The following is a 24,204-nucleotide window of genomic DNA, read 5'->3' on the forward strand; positions in this document are numbered from 1 at the left end:
GAAACCTGTGTGTAGCGTTTAACAAGCCTCAATTTGGTAATGGCATAATAATATGTTGTATTTTTGGCAAATACAATATGATACAACCACATGAGATGTAAAATCCCCTTGGTTACAAGTGAGGAAAGGGAAAAATGCAAAAAAAACTATTAAATAAAGCCAGTGTAATTAATCCTTGGAACCACAGATTCCCTATAAATCCCTAAAGGAATATGTTTGGCATTTAGTTGGCTTTTCCCTTCTAAATGCAGCTGGGAAGCGTGTACAGCAAACTCTTTGGTCATCCGAAGGCAACACTAATGAGAGTGTATGTCACTTGGGGAAACTATGACCTGACTTATGTAACCACAGAGCTGCTGAGCGATCTTCTGGTCCTCATCCACTCTGCTCTGAGTCCGGTTTAGAGTGCAGCACAGCTCGAGCTGAGATTCCATGTGGCATGTTTATTTTTCCCTCTGCTCCGGTGCTGAAAGAGCTCTTTATGTACTCTGAAAACAGAATTATGCAAGTTCGCCACCTGAGGGTTGCCATGGAAGTAGTGCAGAAAACCCCGTGGAACCCCTTCAAATAGAGAAGAGACTGAAAGGCTATTAGGAAATCTTACATGTCTACATACACAGTTAGTACATAAAACTGTGTATAAACAATACACAAAAGAATTAATACACATCGAAATGAGCAGTAAGCACCAATTAGTTTTAACCAAGTGTCATCCAGCTTTTCTATATGTGCAAAAGCAGGTTGAACCAAGAACTGGGTCAGATATGGCCAAAGGCAAAATCCTATATGATGAAGAAAGACAATGTCAATAGGTTGTTGGAACAGACATTTGCAGACGTCTGATGACACCGAATTAGGACAATAAATAAAAGAGCTGCCTATGTTTCTGAAGCCGTTTTTATCACACTATCCTTGGTTTTATTTCATATTTCTGGGAAACCTGGCGATCCACCTGCCATAGACCCACATGAAACATTATGGGATGGAAAACTCCGTGTTAGTGAGAAGAAACTCTCATTCCCCCAGAGGACGAGTGAACCTAAAGCTCTCCCCATGAAGTCCACTGACAGACGTGGACCACCGGGCCCCCCGTGATGTCGGCCCCATTGTTGGGCTCCTCCCTCCCTTTTCCCCTTCCTAAAGGCGCGTTCTAGCTCCAGGTGTGTTTATTTACTTGCTGGTCGGGCCCAGGCGGGGAAGGCTCGGGTTCGGCTCAGTTCCACGGGCTCCACAAGGGCGGACTGTACCATCGTGAAACGCGGGGGGAGGTGGAGCCAAACATACGCAGACCCGCGCACGCGCGCGTTCACGTTTGACGTACTCCAAACAGGAGCCGCCACAAGGTGAGTCAAATATAATTCTGCGTCTATTTGGCATCAAAACGGACGTGTCCCCGCCCATTTGTTGACACTCCGCCGGCATATAACTTTTTTACCACCCCCTAAAAACTCCATTGCTCTGTCTTGCCTTTTTGATTGACCGCTCCATATTTTTGTCGCCGTGCTGAATTTTCCTCCTGCTGGAGAAAGGAGAAAAAACAACACGAAGAGAAAGAGAGGAAGGTACGGCGGAAAATAAAGGAGGTGGAGGAAAAAAGTGAAAGAACAGGAGCTTCAGTGGAAAGACGGTGGGGACGGGTTGGGAAGCAAGAAGAGGTTGCGCAAGCGGAGACTTGCCGTTTATCTGCAGAAGTCCCTGCTTTTGTGTGAAGGATTTTTTTTTGTTGTTGTTTTCCATCTGCACAACACAAGGTGAGTTCATTTTGGTGTTGCTGAATGTGTAATTACACACGGCGGCCCCGTGATTTGGTATTTGCTGCTGTGCATGTCTTTATTGTTTACTGTGGAAAGTCAGCGACGAGCGCGTGCGGATTTGTTATTTTACAGCAGCGCGAGGACACGCGTCGAGAGAAATCTGCGTGCTTTTCCAAAAAGAGTCCCGTTCAAAATGTGCAGGGGAACAAGGCGGACCTTCCTGTTCAGCACCGCATAATGCAAAACGGTGTCAAAGTAATCAGTGCCGCCCCCACCCCTTGTTTTCCTCCTTTATTCATTTCTAAACACACTATTCGACCCGATTATCCACAACCCAAACAAAATCATGCAACGTTAATATTTAGACATGAAAACAATAAAGCAGCACTTATACGTATGCATGAATGTATGTATATATGTTTATGTATATGTATTTTTTTCCTGCATGCGAGTCTGTGTATGTGATACTGACGGGCACATGTGGCATCGCCAGCGGGTCTTTTGTTCCTCACCCCCCCCTCGCTCCTGCTCCCCTCCTATCTTTATAATAAGCGTCCCAGACATGACAGCTTTCTCTCGGGCATGGCTCAAATCGCCTGCAAACAGGACATAGGTCACTATTGACGTGCCCGCGTCCCACGAACTTGAATCTTGCATGACCCCCCCCCCCTCCTTCCCCCCTCCTCCATCCATTCATGTCTTTGAGCCAGAGGCGCGCCGCTGCTGCTCTTTTGTGGCGCTTAAAGACAGTCGTTCCCACCAAACTGCTGCTGCAGCGGCGGCGCCGGAGCAGTTAAATGGGTTGTAGTTCACAGACACTTTGTTTTCGTGCGTCTGTGCGAGGCAGAGGTGTAGGGGCTGAGGAGAGGGAGGGGTTTGTGAGCTCCAGAGGGCTGTTTTGGACGATGGCGCGCCAGAGGAGGGTGTATAATGTGTGTCAAAGTCAAATGGAGGCGTGTCCCCCGTCTTTTCACTGGCTCCGATAAAAGAAACAATTAAAAAAACAAAAACAAAATAAAAAATTGCAGCAATGTTCTGATACGAGCCTCCGTTGAGATCTCGTAGCTCAGAGCGCGCGGGTAAGTGTTTTACTGAACTGTGTCGTGCCAGACCAGGACACACACACACACACACACACACACACACACACACTGCAGCTGCACGCACGCACGCTCGTGCACAGACTGAGTCATACGGCATTTGGCCCCTGTGCTCCTTGAGTGAAGTGGAGCCCCTGCTGATAACGCGCACGCACGCGCGCGCGCACGGGTGCTCGGGCTCACGCTGACGAGCTCTTCAGGAGTAGACGTTGTTCCACAATTGTGCTTGGAGATGCAAAAATGCACGCAGTCCATTAGTTGTTGCTATTTTGCTACTGGGTGTGGTGTTGACTTTTGGGTTTACACATTTAATATTTATACGCAGGATTTGTCCCAGTGAGATTTATGGAGCTGAACAGCGATTTAGTTTGACCTCCTTAAAAATGACAAACGCACAACCATGTCTTTCCAGAAACTGCTACTGTACATTCACTCACTGTGGAGGGGGAGGGAGTAAAGTTTGTTCTATTTCCCCCACTATCAACTTTTAACCAACAGAATTCCATTTAGCTCCAGTGTATTTTACAGGATAGTGATAACATCGAGGTAGATACTGGAAAAACTAGGCTCCATGCAGCACCAGTGATAATGCACAGATGCTAATGCAATAAACAACATGCTTCCTAGACTCTTGATTAGACACAGCAGTTCTACTTCTGTAGTACATGTTACAGTACTTGCTTGCCCTATACAGTGTATGTATATATAGATCTATAGGGTCTGAAAAACCCTGCAAAAGCCCAAACGTGTTTGGAATTTGTGTCCACATACTTCCACATATACTGTACTAGCTCAGCTTTGGGCCTGGTGTGGTAGTGATAAACACGTGCTGATCTGGGCTGGTGAGTCACCAAATAAAACAAACATACATTTGGTAAAGAGAACGTTCTGCTAATGAAGAGTAGTAAACGTTTATTGAAGTACTGCAGTTGAGTTGACTGCATCTGGTAAAAGGTTGTGATTAAATCTCAACATTTTACTCAACGAGCTTAAATAGAAAACATGCATTATTATGATATACACGCTATTATTACATTACCTTTCAAAACATAACAATTTCAAACTAAAGATCCATGGCTCATACTTATTTTTGATGCAGTCAGACGTCAGTTGTGCATCTGCCACTGGTTCCTAAGTCCAGGCTGCTCCGAGGCCACGGCGACTTCGAATAAGCCGGGCTGCTGACGCGTCGCAGCAGTGATTTGTGGAGATTGTTTCTGGAGTCGTGTCTTACACATCTGTCATGGCCAGGAATAAACTTGGCAGTTGGAACAGTTGTCCCTGCGACTGATGCTGCATCCCGGGTTTCCGTGTTCTGCCCAGACTAATAATCCAAGCGGATCAGCTTCAGTAAATTGTGGCGTTCAGGAGCGGGTTGGTTCATTTTGCTCTGTTGAACCTTGCCAACGTTTCCACACCCAAAACAACCTCCAACAACAAAACAGCTAACGATGTTTGTGTTCTTGATGCTTCTTTGACAAGTGAAAGCATTTACTGCAAACACGGTGTATGGTGGCTGTGTTTGTTAAAACAGCATTGAAATCATGTGTCTTCCTGCACCGTTGAACTTGTTGCCATGATAGCTATTGACCAACCTCATTATAGACTTGTTGTGCCATCAGTGGACTTCGCCTGTGTCCGTTTGGCTTGTCAGTGACAGTTTGACCTCTTGCACTTCCAGCAGAGTCAACACAGACATGCAAGTGGCTTCTTTAGACTGTTAGCTAATTTGTTTAAGATAGAAGGTCTTTAGGGATTCCTCCACATATAGATCATAACCTGGAAGCCACTTTTGTGATATATAACAATGAATATGAATTCAAATCTAACAATTCTATGTGACAAAAGAGACAAAATATGCAGAAGTTGCTCCCAAACAGACAAATAAGCTGATGAGCTGCCAGTTCCAGCAGTGTTGGACAAATGTTTGGGATTGATGTGTGATAAATGCTAATTGGTAAGATAATTAACCAACTATGCGATTCACTGTTCTCTCACTGTTCTGTCAACTTACTGTAGGCTGGGTTTTGGAAAGGCATCATAGCCCAGTAGTCTGTGAGGCATTCAGGGACAGACTAGCATATAGGTCATGTGTGTTTAGGAGGTTCACTGTCCTGTCTTAAAATCTAGGGACTCTGAGCTCTTTCAAAGTTCTGTTCTTGCAGTGACGCACACCGAACATTTATCAATGCATAGAGTCACAAAGTGTGTGTGGGCGATTATAAATAGAAGGCGTTGCCTTAATACCAAACATTTCCATGGTTTCTAGTGTGGGTGGAAACTTTCTTGAACATTTTCACACTTTCACCTTGCCTGTTGACTTTACCAATATTAACCTTTACTCCTACGGCATTTGCTAATCCATCGCTGTTGACTGAAGAGAAAGGGAAGTTGGACCTGTTTTAGTGGTCATGGTTGTGCATTGTGCAAGACCTTGAAGTTCAAATTACAGTACACTTCAGTTCTGACCTTGACTTTTGTTGATGATATTTTTTCCAAATTCAAGATGTTGTCTACATTAGCAAAAAAATCTGCTAATTTTTAACTGTACATAATTGTGCTGTTGAAAAATCGGAAGGTGTGACTATGTAGTAAACAAACAGAATCAACTGGACTCCCTGTATAGCTTCCAAGGTGGATTCAGGTCCCAGGCTGTCAGGAAAATAATTGTGGTTGTCGTCTCCGCTGCTTAGAAATAGTCTTTGTCCTCATGATGGAGTGTTGACAGCACTCAATAATCTCCTCATCAGCCGGTGGGTGGATACAGTCCTGTCAGGGTAGTTACACATAGGCTGCATCTGACTGTAGCTGTGATGATTGAAGAAAAGGGACAGTGCTTGGCCATTTGATGGTATTTCAGTGCTGGTGCTGCTATAGATAGATGCATAGTTATGCCTGTGGGTGTAATTGCTCTTCAGAGTCTTGAGAGTTTGGTTTGCTGCTCAGTTTAAGGGGTTCTGGATGTTATGTTTACAGTATTTGCCACTGGAACAAAAACACAGACATATGGCAGATGAATTTAAAAAGGAACGACAGAAAAGAAATATTAAAGCTGCTTTAATCTAATTATTTTCATTGTAAAGAAAAAGACTTAACTTTGCTTCAACCCTCTCACACAACCAGATTTCATTTTTGTTGTAAGAGCTAAATTTACACATGGACTTCACAGGTGTCGTCATGTGACTGGATCATAACTATGGAAATAAAGCAACTCACAAAAACATTTTAGTACATTGAATAACTTACTGTTTTATTTTATTAACTATTTTATGATTCATAATTCACAATACAGAGGCTAATTGAGATATGCATGAAGAAAATGAGTTTACACGCTCTAGTTGTGTGCTGTATTGTCCATCTGAGCGCAGCTACTGTAAGTAACACTGTCTAATGTTGCACTCCTGCCTGTTGGCACCAACAAAAACATTGATTCTTCTCTGTTGACAGAGGATTCAGCTCAGTGTGTTGAAACCTCGGCCAACACGACACGAGAGACCGGCGAAAACGCTAAGCAAACACAGGAATTTGCTCTCGCAGGCGATTAAAGACGAACAGTCTTGGATGGAAATCAAAGCACGGCGAACACAGCTGAAACATTTTACCCGGCACAGATCTGCATCTTTGCAGGAAACTCATGCATAATCCTCCAGCACATGACATACGTAACGTCACCGATGCAGCTGACAGGCGGAACCACATGCAGGAAAGCTGCTGAAGGCACACTTGCATAGTTTGCTGTTTCGTTACATGCGTTGATTTACAGTGTGTACAGTGAAGAGTGCACATTGTGTGATGACTGAGATGGTGTGGAACAGCGCTCAGTGTGTAGGTGTGAGTTACACGTTTGTGCTTCTCATCAGAGTCTTGGCGAGTGTTAGCGAGTGTCTAGTGGTGCTGTCGTACTGGTCTGGGTTTGTGTGTTGTTTTTTATATCCTGTGTAGGAGCAGTCTCAGCATCTGGGACGGTGCATATGGATTTTAAAGTATGTGGGTGTGTGAGATTACATTCCTACGCTACAGTGTGTGTTTGTAGTGGTGGGGGAGCGACTCAAGCCTTTGCCAGATAGAGATAGAGAGGCAGGCAGCACAATGCCCTGTCTGTTCCCAGGGGTCCAACAACACTTCACAACATCCTATTTATAGACAAAGGCGCTGGACGAACTCCATTCATATTTCTTAGGTCTGATGTGTGGAGTGAAGTCAGCTGTTGTAACGTGTTTTTTCTCCTCTAATAAATGTACTGTGTGCAAATGTTACACACTCTCTGTCTCTGTGATTTAGAGTAGAAGTGACCTAAATGTGTCCGAATGCGCATCCAGTCTGGTGCCGTCAGAGGCTGCGCTTCACAATGTGCGTGTGCGCGATTCACCAAGTGAGCATTAGACAGTGCACGGTTACATAATGTTTGTCAATAGAGCCGCAGGCAGAGGAAGAGCTGAGCGGGGCAGAAAATAAACAGCTGAAACACGTTGGAAGGGGAGACGTTCATCCCCCGCTGAGCCGGACAATATCCATTTGAAGTGTATTTGTGTACAGTGGATTGTACGCAGTCGTGTCACCGATCTCCTAGCAACAGGGACCTGGTGCCGTGATGGAAATGTCTGTAGATTCTGGGTTGATAGGTATGTTACAGCAGCTAAACAGCAGGCAATGGCACCTTTGGATGAGACCTGATGCTTAACCCACTGTTATTTTAAAGTTCAGTTGAACAGGCCGCTAAATAAAATAACAAAAGATTAAAGCAAGTGCAGCTAATTATAAAGTAAAAACCTTTGGCGCCAGTTAAATATTCGGACGGAAGCTGGTGGAATGTGTCACACGAAGCCATTGTCACTACTGTCACTGCGAAATCAGCTTTAAATTAGGATATAATGACACTTTAGTTGCGTTCAAAGGCCCAGGAGCCTTATTTTCTACCACCCTCAACCTAATCAATTAGCCTTTTAATAAGTTGAGCAAGGACAGTCGCTTTGTACATCGCGTGGGAGTTCAAACAGCCGCCAGTGACTGTTGGGAGAAGATATTAATCAGTGCGGTTTGGTGCAGAGCTGTAGCAGGAACTCGCTGTCGTTCCCTTTTTTTTAAGCTAACAATCTGACATTTCACTAATGAGGAGGAAATACTTGGTGGCCTTTTAGCCTTTGGAGTTTGGACATCGAATGCATTATTTATTCATATGTTTCGAATTAATCTGCATAATCAACCGCCAGCCTGGTGATCAGTTCATTAAATGTTCATAACAGCAGCGGTTAGACATCAATTTGTAATGTTTGTGCCGCCGCTACTGCAATTTTGAAGCAACTGTTCCAGTGATGTTTTAATGAAGCAGGATAATGTTTTCATCGCCATCAGCTGTTTTTGGCTCCACAACAACATGAACAAGTGTGAGGAGCAGGTGTCGGCAGCTCGGTGAAGGCCCTGCAACTGTTTCAACACAGGGCAGCCCTCTGAACCTGCCTGACCCGCGCAGAGTCATGACCGCGCTGCTGTCAACAGGCCCAGATGATGAGCCAGGTCTCATCCCCAAACATGTGGCCGACCTTGGGCCTGTTTAGCTAACCGGCTGTGCTGGATCCACCCCGCTAGAGTACCTGCACTGCACTGGCAGCGCCCACAGCCCTTAGATAAGTGCATGCGCCTGTAATAAGTAGGTCTTGCAGGATGCGACCCAAAGGTGACAGGTTCCACATATCCATTTCACCAGGATCTGTCCCTGCAACCTAAAATGAATCAATTAGTTTGCCATTACAAATTATTTTTGTGGGTCAGTTTTCAGGAACCAACCCGTTACACAACTCTGGGAGCGAGTCCCTGCAGCTAAAGGTTCCACCACACAGGAGAGGAGGCACATGCAATTAGAATGTCACACAGTCCGCTTTCTTGATAAGTAATGATTACAGTTGGACTGCTGGACATGAAAATTACTCATTTTTTATCTTTTGAGAAAGTGAGCGAGTGAAGCTGCTCTAGCCTCTGTGGCCAAAAGTAAAGGATTAGGTGACTGAGCCACTGATAAGAGAATCTGTGCCAACAAAACAAGCAAAACTGGGATAAACAGGATTAAATCCTAAACTTAAACTAATTTTACTCTGGATACCCAAATAAAAAACATTGGAAAGGTTCAGCCACGTGTTTTTTGTATGAGGTGATTGCTGAGTGTTGCTGCCTTAGGAGAAAATGCTCCGTTTGGAGCAATCAGGACCATCATCAGGTCATTTATCTCCATCAGCTCGTAGACAATGACTCCAACATATCAATTTACCTACGCTTGAAGGTTATTCAGTGTGTGTGTGTGTGTGTGTGTGTGTGTGTGTGTGTGTGTGTGTGTGTGTGTGTGTGAGTGACTGATTACATGGGCCTCTTTGTGATCATTTTCTGTTCCATGACCTGAATCGGAGCCATCTATTCAGTCGTCTGCGCGTAGCTGACGCTCATGCGCCCTTAACGTAATGAAGCGCTGCCTTCGGTGCGTCCATGTAATAACTCATACTGTAGCAATTACTGGTTGACAACACGCGTCTCTCTGATGAATTTACAGCCCAACATCATCGCGGGAGGAGAAATGAGTCTAGATTTAATAGATACACCCAGAAACCAGGGCAGCAAACTAGAAACACATTTGTTCATCATCATTGAGACCATTTGTTCTTCTTGGAAGAGCGTGTGGATTCTGCACATGGTTGCTATTGAATTAAGGACGGAATAAATGTTGGTATTGGCTCTTGCTGGGTAACCTCAGTAGGACTCTACTCATCATCCTTTTGTTTCGCATGCTGTGACACAGACTTAATGGCAACACAACAATGAGAAAGACAAACACTAGATATTAAAAGCCTGTTTTTACTGGGTGCACTGGTGTGACAGCAGATGACGAGGCTGCCAGAACACACACAGATCAACCAGACCTGTGTCCTCATCGCTTTGTACACAACGCTGTGCCTCAACCCCTGACACAGAGAAGCCACCAGGCTTTTCTAAGCTGCTCTTCTGTATCTGCCAGAGCCGAGGTGATCAACGCGTGCCTATGCGACGGACGCCGTGGGAAGGTCTGAGCGAGCGAAGGCTTGGCTCGGACGGGACGAGGAGCGCTTTGGCTCCTCTCTTGGTCTCCATGGTGGCTGCTGCCGTGCTGTTTTCCTCTCCAGACATTTGTCACCCAGTTTTCTCTCTCCGTCCCGTTGTCGAGCAGACCCAGCAACAGATCTCACTCAGATGACACAAAGAGTCAGTGCTGCTGGTCACACAGTATGCGCACATTATTTATGAACCCCATCCAGGCAGTAAGATTCTTTTCAGGACATTTAGTTCAAATGTATCACAGAGTCCAAGAACGGTTGTGAAATTTAGTGTTCAATGAAACCAAAATCTGATGTTAATAAGGAACATAAAGATACTACAATTACTTAGTTTTGAAATGTTTCACACTGCTATCAAGACGCACAACATTAATGGTAACAATAAAAAGCAGTGTGGAATTTACTATGCTTCATCTTTCTTTGCCGTTCTTGAAAAAGTTTTCTTTCTCTTTTAAGAAACTTTCATTACGTCAGTATTTTTTGGCACCGTCTGAGACGGCCTCAGACTATTCTGGCTTCTTACTGTATCTAATTAGCAAGTAGGCAGAGTTTCTAGCTATTTCTCCAAGCATCAGTGACACAGTTTGGAGTAGGATGCCTCAGTAAACGTCAATGAAGCCAGTGTTCAGCGCATGTCAAAGTGACGCAGGCGCGGCGGTGCACAGGTGTGAAAGCAATAAAAGGCCGCCGCGAACACGATCCGCCTCGGGACAAAGCACAGATTCACCCCCGGGAGTGAAAAACACCTGCGTCTCTCCACCGTGCGCATGTGTGTCTTTGGCTGTGTGTGTCAGCAGGTTGATCCTATCGTACGAGGCGACCGCAAACCGCCCTGCAGAGGCTTCTGCCGCACGGCGAGGGCGTCTGTCTGCGTGTTCCCGGCACACGCTGTTCTCGACTCTCAGCTTTACAGCAAATCACAATCGGGCTGGGCTTTAAACCTACAGTACTTCAGCCAGTAGATGTCGTGGGATCACGTATTTTATTAGCACCTATAGTGATTTATTCTCAATAGATCAGACATCAGCATTTACAGCAAATGCCCCAAACCAACATCTTTATGTTGTGTATGTGGCAAAGCCCTGTAAAGATAACGAAGGTCCTCCAGCCATTATGAAGCAGATCACTTCACCTGACCGGGCTAAAAACCTTGAGTAGACGTAGGCAGACATCACTTCATGCACCTCCTTCATGAGTTGCCTTCAGGTCTGCTGCTCCCTCGCTCCAAACCTGGTCACTGCTGTGCATGTCTGAGGTTTAACCTTTCAGTCTCAGCCTTTAGCCAACAGTCTCAATATAGGTGACCTTAATGCTCAGTGCCCTACTTCAGCCCAGCGTCTGATTCTATGTGTACATCTGTGTCTGGGCATCTTTTCACTTTCAAGAGGCGGCAGCGACGGAGAGCGGGAGGAAGAAACGGGACAAAGACGACAGCGATAGAGGGCGAAGAGCGATGACTGGCAGAAAATGAGAGACGCCGATGAAAAGTCAGCAGCGTGACAAAAGATGGAGAGACGCAGAAGCTGTGAGAAAGAGAGAGAGGGAGTGAGATTAAAGTGAGGAGGAAGAGGGCAGATGGAGCCAGGGAAAGTTTTCTAGCTCGACAGCAGCTTGTTCCACTGTACGTAGCTCAGCGAGCAGAAACCCGGCGGCTGCTGCAGGGAAGCACAGGCGCAGTGTACGTCAAAGCACCTTTAGTTTACAGGAGAAACTGCACCGAACGTCGCTCTCTGGCGGATGGAGAACAAGCTGTGATGCCTCTAACTCAGCAGGCGTTAGCGAATAATAAAAAAACAAAAGAAGCAGGAACACATCTGAGAGGGCCTGTCAGAAAACACACTGGAGGATGTTGTCAAAGGGGATAAAGTCTCCATATTACAAATTTGTTATTCATGGTGATATAAGATTTGTTGGGATATTTATCAAGTGTTGCCTAATAGAGGTCATAGTTGAGCTGGAGGCCGACACACAGGGTCACTAAACGCTTCCATGACTCACATGCTCTGTGCTGTGAGACACTCCTGCCTGTGACATAAACGTGACCTCACCGGATGAACGGAATCACCCAGAGCCACTCCATGGGTTTGCATCGACCCAAGCCACTCCAGCTCACAGGTCCCTTCACTGTAGGGGTCAAGCATTCCAGGTTTATCCTTAAACGTGCCACTCATCTGTATGAAAATACTCGACAGGAGTCGGAATTCACAACAAAGGCCTTTTGGTGACCTGCGGTTAAATCAGGTCAGGGATTATAAAAAAGCAACGTAATTTAAGGTCAAGCTCAAACTGCACCATGGATAAAAAGCAGACATGCTCATCGTCCTGCAGCTTCCCAGGCTTGGCATCCGCTCTCTGGCACATTTCTCGAGGCTCGAAGTTTGCAGCTTATTAACGTTTACTCCTTGTTGGAAACATTTATTCGTTGCGCTGCACTGGCCCCGTTTAAAATCTTCAGTTTCACCACGGTTTGTGTTCGTCGGCGCAGACACGTGCGCGAACGCCGCCGGCCCGCAGCAGCGTATTAGCGGAGCCCTCAGTCGTTCATGCGCCGCAGCTCTCGGTGAATCCACACTTGCTGTGCGGTGACATTGCATTTCATCAGACTCACTAAAGGGTGATGTCGAAAACGGCGAGGGGGGGCCGGAGGATTGACAAAAACAGATTGCAACATGTCGGGATGAGATCGAACACTGGCGCGCTCTGCATGATCCTGGACCAGCTTAAGACAAGTCTGGATTTATTTAGCTCCAGCAATTATGCAACGCATGATATGTGAGACTTAGAACAGGTCTGGTGCAACAGCTGAGCTGAACAACTGCTTTCTGACAGCTGAGATGTGGACGTGAAGGCAAATTCAACACCAGCCATGCATTTTTCCTCATCAAACCACGTTAGAGCTTCCCCACCTCCTCCTTGCAAATCTGTCTTTTTCAGCCCGTCGCCCTGTTTCTCTTTTCACAGTGACAGACGGTGCCTCCTGTTCCTGCAGTTTAGCAGTTATTACACGCTCTGAAACACTCAGACTCCGATTAAAGCTGAGAGAAATGGCTGAATAAAAACCCGGTCGCATCTTGTTAGTTCAAAATATTTTACTGCTCCTACAAGTCGCTTCTTCAGTTTGAGAGGAGCTGGCGATGGCAGAGATGGTTTTCTAATCACCCTTTGATGTGAATTAGGTGATTATAGACTTTTCTCAGACTGAAGACTCCAACTGGATGAGAAGTGAAATGTTTTGAACACATCCAGCTGCTATGGTTCAGTTTCCACATTAGGACGTGTGTACAGTTTTGCAGATCCGGGTGAGACTGGACAGATCAGTTTGGACTGGTCTGAGTCTAGTGTAGCACTCATCCCATTCAGTTACACATGGGAGTGTTTCTGTGGTCTTATGACACATATGACACGTGCTATTTTTCACTGACACTGAGAACACCCTGTTAAAAGCGCCTCGCTGTATAGATTCCTGGTGGATCGTACGTTGAATACTGGAACGCAGAGATCCCGTTGCACCAGAACTTCCTCTCCCAAACATCCAAATGGAGTAATACCAGAGGCCTATTAATACACAGAGAGGGGGGCATGCGCCCAAGTCTGCCCTGCAGTCATTTCACAACCTGACAGATAGATAAAAATAGTCATGGAGGAGCCGTGTTGCACAGCATCTACAGTATCAGAGAGACTGACAGCGAGTGTTCAGGTCAAAGCATGTGTCCTGCTGAAGCCCTGCAGTCAAGATACTGAGGTAAACTCTGCAGTGAAGCCAGCGCTAATCGCTAATGTGTGAATGGGTCCAAAGGTTGCAGGTTTATCAGGACACAACAATCCGTCAGTTAATTTATTAGTCAGATGACATTAATACATCAATGCAAGTTATGATTGACTCTTTTAGTATATGGACAAATGTGTATATGGGCCATTTACTCTGCAGTGTCACATACAATAGAGCTTCATTCTAAAGACTGGGTGGTGATGATTTTAGTGGAATAGTATGAATTAGTATGCACTATTATTTATTTTTGGTTTTAAAATTCTTTATTCATGTAGAAAATGAAACATTGAGGCTCAACCACCGTGTGTGTGTTTGTTTTGAGACAGCTTTGGTGATTAGTCATTTCCGTTTGAGACCCAGTCCCCTGGGCCAGCAATTCATTTTCTCATGAGTGCGCTCACACACACATGCATGTGCGCACACACGTTTGTTCCTCCACTCGTGTGATACCGAATCCCAACACAGTCATTGCTTGGTGAGTGTATGAGTTGTGCACAGCTCCCACATTTCAGGTTAAATGCCAGCTCTACGCAACGCTGGCAGCTACATGCAGTGGCACTTGTTTCCTTCCTCTTATTTGAACATTCAGCCTTAACACAGCAAACATGTGTCTCTAAGACAGATTGAGAAAGAAAATAATAATAGATGTTGTCATTTGCAAAGTCCACTACATCAGTTTTGGCTGCAACATTGACACAGACATTGAAGTTTCCTTACCTTCTTTACAAACCGAACTCGTTTTACATCCTCGGTCCTGCTGCGTTTGTGCATCACTTTTCATGTGTGCTGAACAAGGCCACAGTCCAATACGGAGACATTGCATCTGCAGGTGTAGGCCTTGGTTTATATTCCCACAACAGGGCAAAGACCGAGGTGGGAGGAATCAAATTAACTTACCTCTTCCCTTTCGATCAGCCACCTCTGCGATGCCCTTGGGCCCCAACGTTTAGCTTCCTGCTGCTTCACAACTCGCACAGAGACACACAGGGACACAGTGGGCTGCGACGGCGTGTGAAAGGAGCCGCATGCTCCACTAAGCTCTCTCAGATAAAGCTAATGTAAAACAAAGCCCTTCCTTCGCCTCCTTTCATTGTTATCGGCGTGTTTTTCACAGTCTCCTTCAGGTGCTTATTACCACCATATCTCTGGTGTTACCCACCTTCCTGTTTCCCTTTATTCACACCCATCACATCATACCTCAAACACCTTTTCTTCCATTTTAGCTCACATCACACTTCAGGGATAATTTGAAAGATGCTCTCAAACGTGTCTCATCATCTTTGGTGTTGATCATATCAACTGAAGATGCCTCCATCTACTCGTCCGCACATTTCCTTTTCTGCTACCGCTTTCCTTCCCTGTCCCACAATCCTCATGCGCTCACCTCCGCTGGCACTAATCACTAATTAACTTTCACACAGTCCCACAGCCCAAACAAATACCCAGAGGAAAACAGCCTGCGCTTAGCCGGCTTTAATCACTGTGCATGTGTGCATCGTCATGCCCACATCAGTGTCGAGTGAGATGTGTGCATTGTTGTGCAGAGAGGACAACAGCTGCACACGCTGCAGTCAACAGATTTCATGCTCTGCTTTGTTTCTACCTGTACAGGAGGTGACACCATGACGACAGAAATGCAGGAGATCGCCATCACAGAGGACAAGCCGTTACTCACGGGACAGGCTGACGCCGTCAAGGTCAGAGACCACGGAACACGACGAGATACATGCACACACATGTGCAGTACATGTTGGACACGCACAGATTTATGCATTGACTGCAATTACATGAAAAACACATGAATATGAGAAACAGGCACGAGTGCACGTATGATGTCAGCTCAAATGCACTGGTGTGTGTGTGTGTGTGCGTGTGCGTGCGTGCGTGTGCGTGCGTGCGTGTGTGTGTGTGTGTGTGTGAGTTACATGGAGCCCAAATGGCAGAATGTGGCTGGACTGTGTGTTAGCGTTTCTGTCGTTACAGTGCAGATGTGCATGGAGACAAGTGTGTGCACTTCTGAGTGAGAGCAAAGCCTACATTTGGCAGAGTGTTCCGCGCACATGTGCATTAGTGCGTGTGTGTGTGCGCGCAGCTGCAGCACTGGCTCAGTCTGCTGGGTTTACGTCAAAGCCCTGAGGGAATGAGAGCAGCTCCTCTGCTGCACTGATGTTGCTGTGCAAACGCAGCGCTGCGGAGCAGAGGCGAGCGGTCTGTTCTCTCACTGCTGACACCTGGTGGGCAAAGACGGAAGTACAACTCAAAAGCAAAACAACAGTCACAGGTGTAGAGTGACACAAGCGTCGGGGTTTGTGGGTCTGATTTACCAAGTTACAAAGCAGAAAGTCCTGAATTGTATTTTTAAACTAAAATTGGTCGGATTGGTGTTAAAATGCAGCAATGCAAAATCTAATAGTCCCTGAATGCACCCTTAGATCATTTGTGAGACGTTTTTGTACACACAGACCTTTAGTGAATCAAGCCCTGCATGAGTTTAGTTTATCAGTCCAATGTCTGCAATTTGTACACTTACTAACACAGCAGTCTCTCCAAATAGATTAGTTGCATTTATTGTTTTGTCAGTGCTTCATGAAGAGGTTCGTTGAGGTTAGTGTTGCTGTAGACTGACTCAGTTGCTCTAAAGCCTCAAGTAACAACCCTAAAGCACTGAAAGTTTTATTTTGAAGATCTGCTTATTTATGCAGTGGGTGAATCTACATTCTGTACCAATATACAAAATTATACAGTAACGTAACACTAACCAGTTGTGTGGGTCTTTGTTGTGTTACTATTGTACACACCCACGCTGTTACTGTATGTGAGTGTGTAGGTGAAATAAAGACTGAGCTCTAGGTTGTACCTGAACCTTCACTGGTGTGTGAGCTACAGAACACACGATCAGTATGTGATCGAGTTTTAAAAGGATTTAGATCTAACTCCTGATGGTTATAATGGGGACAGACCGTCCCCCACGTGATGAGGCCTCCAGCCTCCAGCTACCAAAGGCTTGTTGTCTAAAGGCTTGTCATGCTAGTAATTGATTAGAAAAGGAAATGGTTACGAGGTTGCAAAAGAACGTTTAAACCTCCCACTGGCGCAATCCACAGAATCCAGTACCGTCGCCTCTGAAGAGGTTCTCGAAGTGTTATGAGGAGTGTAATGCCAGCCATGCTGCCTGTGTGGGTGTTAATTAGAAACAAAGGCCTCAATTAACACGAAAAGACTAAGGAAGAACAAAGAGCTGAGAATTCTCCCTGTCATGTGCTTTTAATTTTTATTTTTAATCACAAGAAAGACAAATAAAGACAAAAAAAAACTTTAAATGTTTCACTTCAAATGATGTCCTAGATTCAGTTACATTTATATTGACGACCAGTGTCAGTACCTAACACTTCTTACTTACTTCTTAATTCAGGATGTATTAACGTGCTTCTCTTCTATACTTTCTTACTGTCGCTCCCATGTTCCTTGTGAGTCCATACAATTATAAATTGGCTGACGTGGTCTGTCTGGTGGTGAAAAAAAAAAAGAAAGCAACACATTTTTCGGTTTGCACTAATTCATATTTAATGACATTTGTTTAATAGGATGCAGAACTGGCTGCTAGGATACTCCTGGACCAAGGACAGGTGAGAGTGCCTGTTTGCAATTGGACATTTAATGACTTTAATGCTTGATGTATAACGAGCAAGAAAATAAATTTAGAAATTAGAAAGCTTTACCATTAGTGCATTTCATCTGCAAAGCCCCATTAAGGAAACCCAGCAGGGTTACCACTGTTCATTCAAACAGCTGGATATCTGATAAAAGCAAAGATGGACTGAATTATTTATCAGCTCTGTCCCGTCACTCTGTCCAGGAGCACAGTGTCGAGACCCCGTATGGTGTCCTGCACGTGACCCTGCACGGCTCGCGGACCTCCCGCAGGCCTGCAATCCTCACCCTGCACGACGTGGGTCTGGACAGTGAGTATCTGTCAGCTGTGACTCACACAACCTTTCGCTCGCTCGTGACTTGCTCTTTTTCACCTCCCGTGTTTGCTTCCTGTTTTTTTTTTTTTTTTTGGCAGGTAAGAGCTGCTTCTCCCCTCTGTTCAAGTTCGAGGAAATGCAGGAGATTGTGAAGAACTTCACCCTGATTCATATTGATGCTCCAGGACAGGAGGAGGGGGCTGCTCCCTACCCTGCAGGGTATCGCACTGGCCTTCATTTCTTTCAAATAAACTTCCCAGAAGTGGGGACAATCTTCTCTGCAGAGCTTAAACCTAATCTCTACCAAAAATACTTCCCATCGCTCCCATCTCCAGCTACTCTAGTCTCTAATACGCTTTTGTCAAAGGTTTAAGGGAAATCTATCCTTCTCTTCCTCTTTCTCGCCGCAGTCTCTCTCTATGACTTCTTTTCCATGTGTGATTATTTTAGAGGCTCAGCAGGATTTTCATGCATGTGTTGCCACAGCATCTTGACTGTGGCTCCCAACTCCTGCTGCTGTTTCTGGAAATAGAAGCTCATCTTTTATTGGAACTAAATCCCTGTAGATTAAAGTGCACACTGGAGTCAAAGACTCTCCGCACCCTGGCAGAAGATGTAACCAATGCAACACAATGTTTCATTTTTCAATGCATGCAGAAAACTGCAGGGTGGTTTTTCGCAACACTCTGAGTGAATTGATTTGTCTGTTGTAGTTACCAGTATCCCTCCATGGAGACCGTTGCAGAGATGATCCCTGCTGTCCTGCAGTTTTTCAAGTGAGTTAACCTCATTTATGTTGACGTCAACACAGGCCGCAATTTCATTACAGAACACACACAAACACACACTCACACACGGTTATTAAATCCATGCACACATGTAATTGTGTTCAGGACAGATGTGGTTTCTGATATGATGATGATGATGAAAATAATAAATAAAGCTTAGTCCAGTTTAAAACTACAGTATCAGGCAGTATAGTGTAGTAAAGTAGTATTCTGCATATTGTGTGTGAAGTGAAGTGAAGAGCAGTATCCAACATGCAGTCACAGGATTTTGAGGTCATCTCATTTTCATTTCGGAGAAATCCAACTTAATCCTACATTACCCATAATCCTCATCTGATGTCACTATCACACCTGTTTCAATAATGCGTCTGCAGAACCAATTCAAATGAAAGTGAAAAATAAATAAGTTTGTGCAGATTACCACAGTAAAGCCACAACTGCCTTATTTTCAAGACCATTAATTTTAATGTTCACTAACTCACAGCATCATCTCTGGGCAGAATGAATATAATCCAGCCACTAACACAATCTTTACAGTTATCTTAAAATGAAGCTGTGCCTCTTAATATAAATGTGTGTTTCTTCCTCCATCAGCTTCCGTTCTGTAATTGGTGTGGGTGTGGGAGCAGGAGCCTACGTTCTCTCCAAGTTCACTGTGAGTCTCTCTTTATTAGCATTAGCATCCTCAGACTTTTTCCTTGAAAGATTCAATTCAAACAAGACTTGTCTTTACATCAGTTTCCCTGTCATTCATTCTTTATGTGATATAATTTATGCACATGTGTTTTTTAAATCTTTCTAATTTGTCAATTGATAGTTGACATGAATTTTTTCTTTGTTTTCCTCCCTCAGATTGCAAACCCAGACTCAGTGGAGGGTCTTGTTCTGATTAACATTGACATTAATGCGCGTGGATGGATAGACTGGGCCGCTCAGAAGGTTTGTTTGTTTGTTTGTTTGGTTGGTTGATTTTTTCTTTCTTTCTCTATCTTCATCTTCGATTGCCTTGTACACAGAAACGGATGATGCCTGTTTAATCTAGTTACTCCTAATGTCAGTTCCTCAGGCTAACTGAGTGCAATTGAGCTCTTTGACGATGTGTACAGTCTGAGTATTGATTATGTGGTTGTTTATTACATTAGAGGATGAACAGTCTATTGATTTGTCTCTCTTCCTCTGACTCTCCAGCTGAGCTCTGTGACATCATCCCTCACAGATCAGATCATGTCCCACCTTTTCAGTCAGGTACAACAACAGAAAATAACAAATTGCACTTTGGTTTGTCACACCACATTTAAATAACAGAAACATTCTAAGCAGGTGACTCTAGTGTTTTTTTAAGTGTTGGGGCTTGTGTCTGTCGTCCTTTGCAGGAAGAGCTGTCATCAAACACAGACCTGGTGCAGTCTCACAGAGAGCGTCTCTCCAAATCTTCTAAACTGGCCAATGTAGAGCTCTTTTGGAAGACCTACCAAGGGTAAACACACCTACTGATGTCAGTATGTCGACATAACTACACTTCACCTGAAGCCATGACTAACACAACGTCTTCATTCAACAGCCGCAGAGACTTGAACATTGACCGCAACAGCACATTCAAGTAAGTATCTTCTAAACGTAACCTTTTCCATCGTCAGTATCTCTTTAATATAAATATGGTCATCAGTTAAATCTAAACCTTTACTTTAACTTTAGGTGTCCAGTAATGTTGGTGGTGGGTGATCAGGCTCCACATGAGGAAGCTGCAGTAAGTTCCATGTGAATGCGGGCTTAATTAATGTGTTCAATTGTGTTACATTTCCTGTCAGCACCTCTATTATTATAATAGAGGTGCTGACAGGAATTGCTTATTTAGCAGTAGGCGGACGTTTAATGCATCTCCTTCTGTGGCCACCAGGTGGAGTGCAACAGCAAACTGGACCCAACAACAACCTCATTCCTAAAGGTAGCGAAGCCTCAGGTGTTTCTGTTTAAATAAGAAATGCTTAACTTAGACAGACACTGAGTATCTTCTATCCTGCCACAGATGGCTGATGCTGGTGGCCTTCCTCAGCTGACTCAGGTAACATCCACCATCCAACAGCAGAATATTGTTTAGTAAAAACTCACCAAAAAGTGTTTTTATGCACAAAATGGTGATTTATACTTTGATTTAACACTACAAGTGATGTCATATTTTACTAAGGAAATTGCTTATTGGTAACATAAATTAAACAAACTACTGTAGTGTGATTTGTTAAAAATAAGGGAACTTATGGTATTAATAGCATAGCAACAACACACCTGTTTTACCACTGCTGTTCTGCTGGTTGCCACATGAGGTCACTGTTTGCACTGACAGAATGTCTAAGAGCATCTTTTTTTGTGTTGCCAGCCTGCGAAACTGACTGAGGCATTCAAGTATTTCATCCAGGGCATGGGTTACAGTAAGTTCAAATAAATGAATAAAATCCATTGTTGCTGTTACAGACACAGAACAGCTATTCAGTATATACGGTTCGTTTATAAAGATGTTTTTTTGGGAGTTCTGTGGTTTAAACTTTGCTAAAACATGCTATTCATACATCAAAAACCTTGATTGATAACACTGATGTAATTCTTTTCCTAAGAATCCTATGAAGAGCCCAAAACCATCTGAAGTGATCCAACCGTTTCTCTCTTTCTTCCACAGTGGCGTCATCTTGCATGACCCGCCTGTCCCGCTCTCGTACCACCTCCCTCTCCTCCTCGTATTCCATGGATGGGTCGCGCTCTCGCTCTCGCACCCTCTCCCAGGGCTCACAGGGCGGCCAGATGCCTCCCAGCCCCTCCCAAACGATGGAGGTGTCCTGCTGAAGAGAATACGAGAAGAAGCAGTTGGAGGGAAAGCGAGAGGAGCGAGTGAGAATGAGACAGAGGGCAAAGGCAAAATGGAAGGAAAGGGAACGCTAAGACATGACAATAATGCAGGAACAAGACGAATGGGTTACTTATTTGTCACTAAATAACTCCCGTCATTCCCCACAAGAGCAGAATAAGAATAGAGACAAGCGAGGGGGAGGAAGAGGAAGATAGAAACCTGTCCACCACATTATTCCAGTCATTCTCCTCACACCCCCTTCCATCTGAAAGCAAAGTGGGTTGGGTGGTTCAGCCGTAATTATGATATGTACTGGCCAGACGAGATTTATAAAACTGGGGGAAGGTGGGTCCTTACTCCCTCCCTCATTTGGAGCCTCTATCAGCCAATAGAGCCCTTTAATTTAAATAGCTGTGTCCTATAGAGGCCGCACTTTAACCAATAGTAATAATTCTGAAAAGGGAATTGTGGTTGACGCTGATGATCATGTTGCTAATGGTGACGACACCGAAACGAAAATGAAATAGAAAAAAAACAGTAACACTTTTCTCCTTATTACGCAGTGAGTGTAAAATGACAAATAAAAAAAAACATAATATAGCAGAGATACTTATACTAGTGTGTGTCTACTACTTTTCAAATTAGTTTTTGTTGTGTAATTTTTGTTTCGGTAATCAAAATTTTATTTTCTTATATGTAACCTGCCTCAGCAAGGAGCTGAAGCCACCGATTGGTTGATCCATCCTGTGACGCCGGCCAATAAGAGCCGCTCCCTCCTTGTTGTTGCCAGGTTGTTTCTGTCTTCCATTTGCCCCGTCTATCAGTGGCTGTTTTGTTTTCCCATTGGATTTGAGATGAATAGGAAGCTTTCACTTTTCACTTTTTTTTTTCTTTTTCTGAACTGGTTAGAAGTTGCAGGTCTGGTTCAACCCATGTGAATATTGACCGGATACATTTTTTTTCTTTTATAATCTGCTAACGAGGATTTGGGCGTGTGTGTGTGCTGTTTTGTTTGCGTGGAGTGTTTAGCGAACTTGGTGGTCGACAGGTAAGCGTAGGTGAGACTGAGGGTGTTTGCGTGCTTTCTAGTAGCTAGCTCGCACCCTATTAACACTAGTCGCTCACTATATAGTGCTTCCAACTTTGCTGGCAATCTGGCACTACAGGTCCCAATATCTATGCTTGCCTGCTACTCACCACAGTGGGTTTCTTCGATGAGTAGCATGCTAGTAGGGATACCACATGTCAGTGCTGAGCATGGCCAGAAGGGATCACTGTGTTTATCATCTGGGTTGTAAATCTTTTAGCCTTGCCTGTGCATGGATACCTCCTAACAAACCCAGCTAGCATACTTGAGTCTATGTGCATTGTGAGGTAGAATGAACACACGCTCCTCTCCGGCAGCAAGCAAGCTTTTAGTCAAGCAACAGGGTCAAGGAATTTGCGTTTGCATGTGATCGTTACGATACGCGTGTCCAAGGAAGCAAATGTAGGTCGTACGGAAAGGGTTGTGCATTGTGTGGTGGAGTCGAGAAGGCCACTGGCCCAGTGGAGAAGGTGAATAATCAGTTCTGAGACCAACAAAACTCCCTGTGACTTAGCAATGACAACGAACCAGCCCCTTCACTGCCACCAATCTCAAGGGCTGCAGTCATGTGAGGACAATGTCATAAGGGGCAACAAATCTTGCCTTATTTTTTGTTTTGATAGTGAAATCCAATCAGCCAGATCACACTGTCAATGAGCTACTGCCAAAACTAAAAGGTCCAAAGTACAAAGGGTACTTTTGTCATGAACCTGTCATAAGCTAAAACTGCGCCTGATAGGAGAATTTCTGACATCTAAATTGATAATATTTCAAGGGTAAATCCAGAAAGTGTAAAGCTAACCACTGCCCTGTGATGTGTAGCCATAGGACTGAGGACGTTTGGACCCAGATGAGTATCAGAGAAGCATATGTTTCAGAGGCATATTTTTATGTCACCTCTGTGCACACGCTTGTTTTCTGATGCAGATTTGCATCTGGTTATTTTTCTTTAATAAGCGGTATCACTCTCATGAGCCACCTGGAGATCGCCTGTTTCTTTTACGTGAAGTTGCATGCTCCTTTAAAGTTGGAGCCATGATGTGGACGGTGATGCCAGTGGAGGGCCATTGATTTGAGCTTAGGATGGATTAGTGCTCTAGTCTAGCTAACGTATGGATGTGAAATGAGATTAAACAAAGATGCAGCCATGTTTTAAGCACTTTGGTAACTGTTAATGGGGTTGAAATTTAAAATGTAAATGTTTTGCTCCCAGGCTAAAATCAATCTAAATCAGACATGACAGCTTCTACAGTACCACATGATGGTAATTGAAAATAGAAAATAGAAAGAATAATTGCCAAATAAGGAAAGAGAGTGATGCTTTTGTGGAGTGATGAGCAGGGCTGTGTGGCTGTAAATGCTTGTCCATTTTGTCTCTTGTTTGTTTTTTAATTTTTACTTTGATCATATTTCTCTTCCCCTCTATGTTTTGTTTTTGTTTTACCTCTGTGAAGTGTTAGTTTAATGTCCCAATGTGCTCATGAGTTAGTTAACCATGTGATAGCTCTTGTGTAACTTTTTTAGCATTAGCGCTGATAAGGAAGAATTATATAATTAACAATAAAAAAAGATTAAAGGAAAACAATACCATCAGATTTTCTCGTGTGGCTAATTTCTCTGTGTAACACAATGAATTAAAAAGTAAGCTCAAATATTAATAAAAGTTTAAGAAACACCTTGTCTCCTGGTTTGTGTTCTGAAACTAGTTAATGTTTGTGAAGATGATGTGTTAGCTAGCAGAGGTAAAGTAAAGCTTGAAGCTTGGTGTATTAGCGAAGCTTTTTACTCCTAAGTTGTGCGTATATTTTATGCTATAGGTCATG

General features: G+C 44.2%; 1 protein-coding gene across 1 annotated transcript; it reads left to right on the top strand.

The window, feature by feature from the left end:
- Positions 1-1,349: 1,349 nt before the first annotated feature.
- Positions 1,350-24,056, top strand: ndrg2 (NDRG family member 2). Its single transcript, XM_029127432.1, has 16 exons — positions 1,350-1,751; positions 15,311-15,396; positions 17,284-17,325; positions 17,556-17,661; positions 17,766-17,886; positions 18,381-18,443; positions 19,050-19,110; positions 19,308-19,394; positions 19,644-19,700; positions 19,829-19,932; positions 20,017-20,055; positions 20,151-20,202; positions 20,353-20,400; positions 20,482-20,517; positions 20,830-20,881; positions 21,127-24,056. The coding sequence occupies exons 2-16, from the start codon at positions 15,322-15,324 to the stop codon at positions 21,288-21,290; spliced, it is 1,107 nt and encodes a 368-aa protein (XP_028983265.1). The 5' UTR covers positions 1,350-1,751; positions 15,311-15,321; the 3' UTR covers positions 21,291-24,056.
- Positions 24,057-24,204: the final 148 nt, after the last annotated feature.

Source organism: Betta splendens, chromosome 2 (assembly GCF_900634795.4).
Source record: "Betta splendens chromosome 2, fBetSpl5.4, whole genome shotgun sequence".
NCBI classification, from domain to species: domain Eukaryota; kingdom Metazoa; phylum Chordata; class Actinopteri; order Anabantiformes; family Osphronemidae; genus Betta; species Betta splendens.

What these genes read in the sequence shown, in the direction of transcription:
- ndrg2 (XM_029127432.1), top strand. Translation starts at nt 15,322, where the DNA reads ATGACGACAGAAATGCAGGAGATCGCCATCACAGAGGACAAGCCGTTA. An exon ending in GACAGGCTGACGCCGTCAAG is followed by an intron (nt 15,397 to 17,283) that starts GTCAGAGACCAC and finishes TTTGTTTAATAG; the next exon opens with GATGCAGAACTGGCTGCTAG. An exon ending in CTCCACATGAGGAAGCTGCA is followed by an intron (nt 20,203 to 20,352) that starts GTAAGTTCCATG and finishes TGTGGCCACCAG; the next exon opens with GTGGAGTGCAACAGCAAACT.